This window comes from Engraulis encrasicolus, chromosome 22 (genome assembly GCF_034702125.1).
Source record: "Engraulis encrasicolus isolate BLACKSEA-1 chromosome 22, IST_EnEncr_1.0, whole genome shotgun sequence".
In the NCBI taxonomy this organism is placed as follows: domain Eukaryota; kingdom Metazoa; phylum Chordata; class Actinopteri; order Clupeiformes; family Engraulidae; genus Engraulis; species Engraulis encrasicolus.
In genome coordinates, this window is record NC_085878.1 from 21,786,002 (window position 1) to 21,796,197 (window position 10,196).

The 10,196-nt window shown below is 46.7% G+C and overlaps 1 protein-coding gene across 1 annotated transcript in view; it reads right to left on the reverse strand.

The window, feature by feature from the left end:
- The window catches only part of jakmip1 (janus kinase and microtubule interacting protein 1), a 34,666-nt gene extending 26,588 nt beyond the window's left edge, over window positions 1-8,078 (reverse strand). The window contains exons 1-3 of the mRNA XM_063189138.1: window positions 7,550-8,078; window positions 4,319-4,596; window positions 895-1,152 (exon numbers count right to left, since the gene is read on the reverse strand). Of these exons, the coding sequence (XP_063045208.1) occupies window positions 895-1,152; window positions 4,319-4,462 (402 nt within the window). The 5' untranslated portion in view covers window positions 4,463-4,596; window positions 7,550-8,078. The remainder of the gene's footprint in view (window positions 1-894; window positions 1,153-4,318; window positions 4,597-7,549) is intronic.
- Window positions 8,079-10,196: the final 2,118 nt, after the last annotated feature.

Genomic DNA, 10,196 nt, shown 5'->3' on the forward strand with positions numbered 1-10,196 from the left:
GGTGCCAGACGGGCTGGTCTGAGAATTTCAGAAACTGTTGATCTGCTTGGATATTCACGCTTAAACATCTCTAGGATTTACAAAGAATGGTCCAAAAAAAACAGAACTAATCCAGTGAGTGGCAGTTCTGTGGGCGAAAATGCCTTGTTGTTGCCAGAGGTCAGAGGATAATGGCAAGACTGGTTGGAGGAGATAGAAATGCACTATTAACTCGAATAACTATTCGTTACATCAAGGTATGCAGAGGAGTATCTCTGAACGTGCAACACAGCGAACCTTGAGGCAGGTGAGAAACAGCAGCAGAAGACCCCACTGGGTGCAATTCCTGTCAGCTTCGAACAGGAAACTGAGGCTACAATTTGCACAGGCTCACCACAATTGGACAAAAGAAGACTGGAAAATGTTGCCTGGTCTGTTGAGTCTCAATTTCTGTTCCGACACTCTGTTGCGACACAGATGGTAGGGTCAGAATTTGGCGTCAACAACATGAAAACATCTCACATCCTGCTTTGTATTGACGTTTCAGGCTGGTGATGTAATGTTGTGGGGGACATTCTCTTGGCACTTTTTGGGCCCCTTAGTTCCAATTGACCTGAATATTGTTGCAGGCAGTTAAAGCAGTTCTGAAGGCCCAACAGGGTCCAACCCAGTACTAGCAAGATGTAGGCAACCTAAATAAATTGGCCGATAAGTGTATACCGGTATAGATAGGTTTTCCGTTTACAAACATTCGCGACGTGAGGAGGGGCAAGATGCTATGCACCCAACCATGTGAGCGCATTTTTTGAGGGATAGCAGTTTCCAACAATCAGAGGTTGAACAGTGCGCAGCCAGGGTCGCACAGCCAGGGATTGTTTACAAACGGGAAACCCATGTATATGTATGTATGTTTACCTCACTGCTAACTCCTCCCCCTTCCCTGAGGGCGTTGAGCTGTGCATGTAGCCGCTGCTGCTCCGCCTCTCGCACCCGTGCCAGCCGGGCCAGCTCTGTCTCGTGTTGCCGTGCCAACGCCTCTCGCACGCCGGCCACCTCGCGCTGTCGCTCCTCGTGCAGCTTGACGCGCAGCTCCGTCATGGCCACCGAGTGCTTGTGCTGCTCACACTCCCGCTGCGAACGCAACTCCTGCATGCGCTCACGCAACTTACACATCTACACAACACGCAACAGGGAAGAGAAGAGAAGAGAAGAGAAGAGAAGAGAAGAGAAGAGAAGAGAAGAGAAGAGAAGAGAAGAGAAGAGAAGAGAAGAGAAGAGGGGAGAAGAGAAGAGAAGAGAAGAAAAGAGAAGAGAAAAGAAGAGGGGAGGGGAGGAAAAAAGAAGAACAGAACAGAGGAATATACGAGAAGAGAAGAGAATACGAGATGAGGAGAGGGGAAGAGAAGAAAAGAAAAGAAAAGAAAAGAGAAGAGAAGATAAGAAAAGGGAAGAGAAGAGAAGAGAAGAGAAGAGAAGAGAAGAGAAGAGAAGAGAAGAGAAGAGAAGAGAAGAGAAGAGAAGAGAAGAGAAGAGAAGAGAAGTATACGTACATTTGAAGATTTGCAGGCTGTTTAAGAGACAATGAATAAATTGACGGTGTGGTTTTGGTTTGGTATCGTGAGGCAGCAGAACAAGTTTCTCAAGCTTATAAAGATTTAATGCTCAACATCAATAGAAAACCTCCAGATTTTTCCCAATCTGTGAGTCATTAAGCAAACCCTTCCAATGAATCACCACACTACAACAGATACACACAGATACACACAGTAACAGACAGACAGACAGACACACACACACACACACACACACAGAGTTTCCAACAACATACGACAGACACAGACATGCACACACACGAGCCCACGCACACGCACACGCACACGCACACACACACACACACACACACACACACACACACACACACACACACACACACACACACACACACACACACACACACACACACACACACACACACACACACACACACACACACACACACACACACACACAATGAAATAAGTAAAAGCTGAGAAGGCTGTTCTATAGAAGGCTATACTAGGACAATTCTGAATATGATGCCCCAAAATAACAGCTGATTCCAGAGTAGGTCTAGACTACATCTGACACAGACTCTGCTGGGATTTGAGTCTGGAACTCTGCTGTACCCAAGTGCTTGTTTCAGAGACAGAAATAACAGGCACACCTGCACTTTGCCCAGGTCCTCCTCTGGCAGTGAGCATTGCACAGCTTGCACGGGTGAGGCATACATGCAATTTCGTTGTGTGCAGTGTGCAGTGTTCACTTGTGTGCTGTGGAGTGCTGTGTCACAATGACAATGGGAGTTTGAGTTTCCCAATGGGCTTTCACTTTCATATGCATGCACATAGAGAAGCTGAAGGTGTACCGTACTCTGTACCTAAGCATGTGGCAGAACTTTTTTTTGCAGAGCAATTATGTAACTATGTGCCTACTTTTTAACTCACTTGATGCCAAAGATGCTTAAGCGTGTCATTTCGGATCCTGACGTTCAATGATGCATCAATTCTGTCTTTTTTATGGAGTGGTGTTGCCATGCTCGTCCATGACTGAGGTACCCTGGGCATGTTAACGTCTCGCCGTACTGCTCCCTTGAGGCGCCATTGGGGGCTGCCCCCTTGCACGGGTGAGGCATACAGGCAATTTCGTTGTGTGCAGTGTGCAGTGTACACTTGTGTGCTCAGTGCTGTGTCACAATGACAATGGGAGTTGGAGTTTGACATTAGGGCTTTCACTTTCACTTCACTTCACATAGGCATAGAATTGAAAAAAACACCCAAATGCTGAAAATACTCTGCCACTGTTGGGTTGTATGATTTGAAAACGGCTGGCACCCAATGTGTTAATCTAATGCACCTTCTAAGATACAATGTGGTGATCTGTTTGCCTGGCTGACTCCCACTACCAAGTTCACAATATGTGTTGTATCACACTTACGGTAGAAAGGGCGGGTCCAGGTAAGTGATCTGTGAGGTGCAAAACTATACGTGTGGGAACTAAAATCCCTTTTTCCAGGTAAAAGGATACCAAAAAGATCCTTCATAAGACCATATTGAACCTTAGAAGGTATTGTTCCACAATAAGGTCCTCCCTGTGCGGCAAGCTTAGGTACAGAGTCGTAACTAATACCATTTCTCTGTGTGTAAGATGTGGAGGGAGACTTTTGCCAGACCAAGTGTGCAGTGCAAATCATAAATGTTTGATGTTACTTGTGTCAGTGATGTATTGAACTGTGATTGCAGAGCACACTAGCTGTTTTACCAGAGAGGAAGCAGAAAACAGAATGAGGAGCGGGAGACCATCTGTGCTGTTTTGTGCTGGATGATGTCAAGTTAGCCTTGCTTTTCTGAACACAAGCCACATGCTGATTGGCCCGGCAATGTGTGCCGGCTCAGACCTCTGGCAAAGTTCTATTATGACATCACACGGTTGAATCAGTGCATGAATAAGTATTAAAATTGGGACAAACACGTAATCTCCCTTATGTAACTGGAAAAGACACACAGGCTGAAAGCTCCTAGAGAGTAGCACAGCAACCGCTGCTACAAAAAAACACACATATGGCACTACCGTGACTGTAACGGTGGGCACTATGCAGGCCACCCAGGTTCAATTCCGGCCTGGGTCATTTGCCGACCCCTCCCTATTTCTCTCTCCAAGCTCATTTCTTGTCTTTCCTTCACTGTCCTGTCAATAATAAATTCAAAAAGCCTCCCAAAAAACATTTAAAAAAAACCACACATATATTCCTTGTGGGTAGTTGTGGGCTAGCAATATGACAGTCATGGGCTAGTAGTGAGAGAGACAGACAGACAGACAGACAGACAGACAGACAGACAGACAGACAGACAGACAGACAGACAGACAGACAGACAAACATGCCTCATTTATGGACAGAAGTAACAAGTGCCACCCAGGACAAACTGGAAAGGATCAGTATGGAAATTGGCAATGGATTAGCTGAGAGGTAATATCACTGAGGAGAATGGCCCTTTACATGGAAAACAAAGATAGCATCTTCCTCTGTCCACAGAACACAGCAAACCTTCATTCAGAGGTCGAAGGTCAGAGTAGAGCCTTGTGGCATAGGCAAAGTGCCTCCATAAAAGATCATGCCAACATACACCATCACACACACACACACACACACAAACACACACACACACACACACACACACACACACACACACACACACACACACACACACACACACACACACACACACACACAGGAGGGAGAGGGAGAGAGATTGGTGGGTGGAGGTGTAGAAGTATGAGAGGGTTCAGGTGAAGGCCCATGTACCTTTGCTTTCTCCTGCTGCAGCTCATTCTGAGTGTCACTCAGTTTGCTCTTGAGCTCCTCATTGGACGCTTGAAGAGACTCCGCCTCCGGCTTGGCGCGACTCTTCTTGGAGGGCAGGGCATTGGTCGGCGTGGTAGCAGCCATGGCCCCACCCTTCCGCCGCTTGGCCCCACCAACAGATATTCACACTTCCTCCTCACCCAGAATTTTCCGTTTCTATGTAAACCAAACTAAGCATCGTCGTTGTCTTCATCATTCGCAGTGGCCTAACCTTTGACCTGCAGACACACACAAACGCACACAGTGCACACACACACATGAAAACACACACACACACACACACACACACACACACACACACACACACACACACACACACACACACACACACACACACACACACAGACACGAGTCAGAAGACCTGTCAATTGAATGTAAATACAGAATTACAAGGCAGTGCCCCTGTCGTATGATCCTGTGGGCAAACACAGGAGACAGACACACTTTTGTTCCAGGGCAGTGGAAGTGGACACACCCTTGCTAATGAGGTAATAATTCTGACCTTAGAAAACGCCATAATTGCCCAACAACACACACACACACACACACACACACACACACACACACACACACACACACACACACACACACACACACACACACACACACACACACACACACACACACACACACACACACACACACACACACACACACACACACACATTTGGCTCCCAGATGTGTGTTAAGGAACTTTATTGGAAGACTGTGAGTGTGGAACACACACAACCAAACTCACTGCAAACACACCAAGCCCAGGCATTTACAGTGGAAAAGCTTCACTAACTTCACTGCTTGCCCCTTCGTATGCACACTCTTTCGCACAAACCATTTTATTTCACTACGTGTCATCGCCTACAGAAATGGCTTTATGCTGTGCTAAATAAACTATATTTGATGCAGTTAGTATATATGTGTGTGTGTGTGTGTGTGTGTGTGTGTGTGTGTGTGTGTGTGTGTGTGTGTGTGTGTGTGTGTGTGTGTGTGTGTGTGTGTGTGTGTGTGTGTGTGTGTGTGTGCGTGCGAGTGTGTGATGGTACAAATGACTGTGCTAATGACTAAATACTTTAAGTAAGCTACGTAAATAGGTTACACTGCTTAACCCTAGTACTCAAGTACTCAAAACACACATTTGGCAGGCATAGAGGCAGGCATTCACGCATAGGCACACATGCTGTACACGTCCAGTAGCACTCCTGCAACAGGCAGACAGCGGGGCAGCTTTGGGCAAAATGGAAATGTCGACTAAGCCCAGAAAAAAAGCAGCTTATACTAACAAAGGTTTCATAAGCCACTATAACAACGCCACAGTCAGCATGGCACGCAGTGCAGTCAGGCTGTGTGTGGGTGTGTGTGTGTGTGTGTGCGTGTGCATCGTGTGCATGAGAGAGTTGTAAAATTATTCCCACAATGTCATTCTAACTTAAAGGTGTATGTGCACACACACGCACACACACACACACGCACACATGCATGTGCACACACACATACTCTCTCTCTCTCTCTCTCACACACACACACACACACACACACACACACACACACACACACACACACACACACACACACACACACACACACACACACACACACACACACACACACACACACACAGCCTATTCTGTTCACATGTGTGTCTTTAAAACTTTATCTCCTTTTTAACCTGAGACGTGTAGGGCAACCTGATATGCAAACAGAGGGAGAGAGAGAGACAGACAGAGAGAGATAGAGAGAGAGAGAGAGAGAGAGAGAGAGAGAGAGAGAGAGAGAGAGAGACAGAGAGAGAGACAGAGACAGAGACAGAGACAGAGACAGAGACAGAGACAGACAGAGAGCTAGAGAGAGAGAGATGCTGAATGCTGAATGGTTGAGGCAGGTATCTCACAGAACGCACAGACACAAGGAAGCCAAAATGTGTGTTACCAGGGCCGGATTAATGCACAGACTAGATATGGCTGCAGCCTGGGGGCCCCCACCTGACAGGGTGGCCCTGATTGGCCAAAAGTGAATAATTGCAGAATTGTGATAGGATGCAATATTACAGTTGGTTGACAAGTTATCATTCATTCCTTGCTCGTAATTATGGCACGGTCTATGTAAATTTGTCACAAAATGTTCCTTCCGGGGGGCCCCACAGCTACCTGTAGCCTAGGGGCCCCAGGCCATCTTAATCCGGCCCTGTGTGTTACAGTGTTACACTGCTATAGTCAATAGCTTGCAGCCAGTTACTTTAGTGTGAATCCATGCTGAGGTGTGTTGTGTGTGTTGTGTGTGTGTGTGTGTGTGTGGGGGGGGGTTCTTCCAAGCACAGTGTTATGATCGTGTGCTGTAAGAGCATGTATTCACAGCAAAAAAAATAATTATAGAAGAGGCACTCTACATAGCGACTCTTTCCCTCTCTTTCCCCTGGACAGACACAACATTAACTTTCACTCATATCTGTGTGTGTGTGTGTGTGTGTGTGTGTGTGTGTGTGTGTGTGTGTGTGTGTGTGTGTGTGTGTGTGTGTGTGTGTGTGTGTGTGTGTGTGTGTGTGTGTGTGTGAGAGAGAGAGACAGAGAGAGAGAGAGAGAGAGAGAGAGAGAGAGAGAGAGAGAGAGAGAGAGAGAGAGAGATAGAGAGCGCGATGGGTGGGTAGACGCAAAGTGAAGTCTCCAGCCACACCCTCGCATACAGTAGGCCTACACGGACACTGACAGACCGATAGACAACGCTGATCAAGCGCCGTAGCATGTGCATGCCACACCGGAAACCAAAACTGTCGGTTCGTGGCATCGAGAATGCCTACAGCCTGAGCTTCTGATGACAAACGTGTCCCCGTGATGGGAAGCAATCGGTACAGAAGCAAACATCAATTTGAACACAATTCATACGTGTTCGACAAAACGGCACTACATCAGTCATCAAGTAACGCACCATCAAGTTTACCTAATGCCGCGCGGATACCATATAATTTGGCGAACATGTCGGTCGGTTTACAACGATGCGTGCGAGACTGCAAATCCAATAGTGTATTTGGCTGTCAAACTCATTGGCAAGAAGCAACACATATGCTAAGTGTCCATGTTACAGCACAACGCCACCATTCCTATGCATGCACTCGGAGAATAGAAGCAACTGTATTCATGTATCGTTTGCATTTTCGCAACATGTTCGCGTTAATTGCATTACCGGGTCAGGATGCGCGCCCCTCTTCCAGGCCCTGCGCCTCGCGATCACCAGATGCACGTCAGTCCACTCTGCTTCAGTCTCATCCAACTGCCCTGCCTTGCGAGTTCACCTCCGTCCGTGTGCAGTGGCTATTGCCTGCGTGCGTGCGTCGTTGATGTTAATCCACAGACGAATGACTTCCAATACAGCTGATTTATCCCATTGAAACGCGATGCCCTGCCAACAAGCGCTAAAAAGATGAAAATCTACATAATTCTGTAACGGAGCGCATTCGTATCTCCGCCCACCGAGGACGCAATAGGAAACCTTTCAAACCGCCGCGATGGGAACGGATCCGTCACCGGCGCCACATCATCACGTGATGATAGGCTACTCGGGCGTCGCCGGGAGATATACGGCACGTGCCACCTGACCGTAAAGGGGCTCGCTCAAATTTGTATCATCCCCCAAAACACACATGTGCCGCCAAAACACAGGAACCCACTCTCACTGAGGAAACTAACCATTAAGTCAGAATGGATACTGCATTTCTCAGTCATTCTGTCTCACTCCCTCGCTGTCTGTCCGCGCGGGCGCAATTGTGTTTCTTTGAGAGAGAGCTGAAGTGGAAAACATGGCTCAGTAGCATTGCACTGACCTATATTCCTTCCTCAAACATGTTGTCTCACACACACACACACACACACACACACACACACACACACACACACACACACACACACACACACACACACACACACACACACACACACACACACACACACACACACACACAAAGTAGCCAAATGTGAATGAACTCAGACTTTACAACATGCTTAATTGACTGCAGATGTATGACTTCCCTGCAGGCAACTCTCTCTCTCTCTCTCTCTCTCTCTCTCTCTCTCTCTCTCTCTCTCTCTCTCTCTCTCTCTCTCTCTCTCTCTCTCTCTCTCTCTCTCTCTCTCTCTCTTTGTGTCTCTCTATTCTCAGTGCAGTTCCATTCAATTCAGTTCCATTCAACATTCATTCTGCATTACTGGTATGAAAGTCACAATAACATTATTGCCAAAGAACAGTGACATATCCAAAGCACATTACATAACAGACATGTTCTCTCTCTCTCTCTCTCTCTCTCTCTGTCTCTGTCTCTCTCTCTCTCTCTCTCTCTCTCTCTCTCTCTCTCTCTCTCTCTCTCTCTCTCTCTCTCTCTCTCTCTCTCTCTCTTTGTGTCTTTCTCTCGCTTTCTCTCTTGTCAGTGCATGAATGATGCTGATACAGGGTGCTTAAATGAATATGGCAATGTTATGTCAATGTATTATCCCAGTATTATTAACAACTGGAGGTCTTACAGCAATAGCCCAACAAAGTCCAGTAATATTATAAGTAGCACAATGTTGTCCGACCCCCCCCCCCAAACACACACACACACACACACACACACACACACACACACACACACACACACACACACACACACACACACACACACACACACACACACACACACACACACACACACAAATGGATTTACATAACAAAAGGCGCATAAGAACATTATCTAACTTTTGCCTTCAACGTGTATTACTAAAACTCTCTCTCTCTCTCTCTCTCTCTCTCTCTCTCTCTCTCTCTCTCTCTCTCTCTCTAAGAGATAAGAGATGAGCTGGAATAAATATTTGTAATCAGCTACACAAGGATTGCAAGTACATACCCACACACACATGCACACACACACACACACACACACACACACACACACACACACACACACACACACACACACACACACACACACACACACACACACACACACACACACACACACACACACACACACAGCATAAAATCCCTGTAGGCCTACTTGTCAGCCTCAGCATGGAAAGCCTCCTGGCAGCAAGGGGGTAATCTGATTAAACAGCATCAGCATTCATTGGCACACTGTATGATAGGAGAGTGACACATGCCAGTCAAGGACACATGTGGCATGACATGACAGATACAGTTCTCTCTCTCTAGACCAGAGTGGTATCATGGTAGCAGAGTTGATAGGGTTGCCTTCTGCTTTGATGGCAGCTAAGGTATGTGTGCATCTCTCTCTCTCTCTCTCTCTCTCTCTCTCTCTCTCTCTCTCTCTCTCTCTCTCTCTCTCTCTCTCTCTCTCTCTCTCTCTCTCTCTCTCTCTCTCTCTCTCTCTCTCTCTCTCAGCAAAAGGAAGCCATTACTACTTTAAGATTCTAAAGGCAAAACTACAGTGTTATTACTAAATAATAACACCTCCCCAAGACGATATTACTATAAAATTGTGTTACCGTTGAATTCTGATGCTATCAACCTGGAGGCCTACCTCTATGCCGAATCCCTGCCAGTTTATTAATTCAAAGTAATCCTAATGTCCCGCTCCCAATTCTAATCCCAATTTTAATCCCAATTTCACACACACACACACACACACACACACACACACACACACACACACACACACACACACACACACACACACACAGAGAGAGGAGAGAGAGAGAGAGAGAGAGAGAGAGAGAGAGAGAGAGAGAGAGAGAGAGAGAGAGAGAGAGAGAGAGAGAGAAGGGGGTGAGAGAGAGAGCCTTTACTGTAACCTTTAATAGCTTGCAGAAACAGCCTGCCTGACGCTCTTTAATAGCACTGT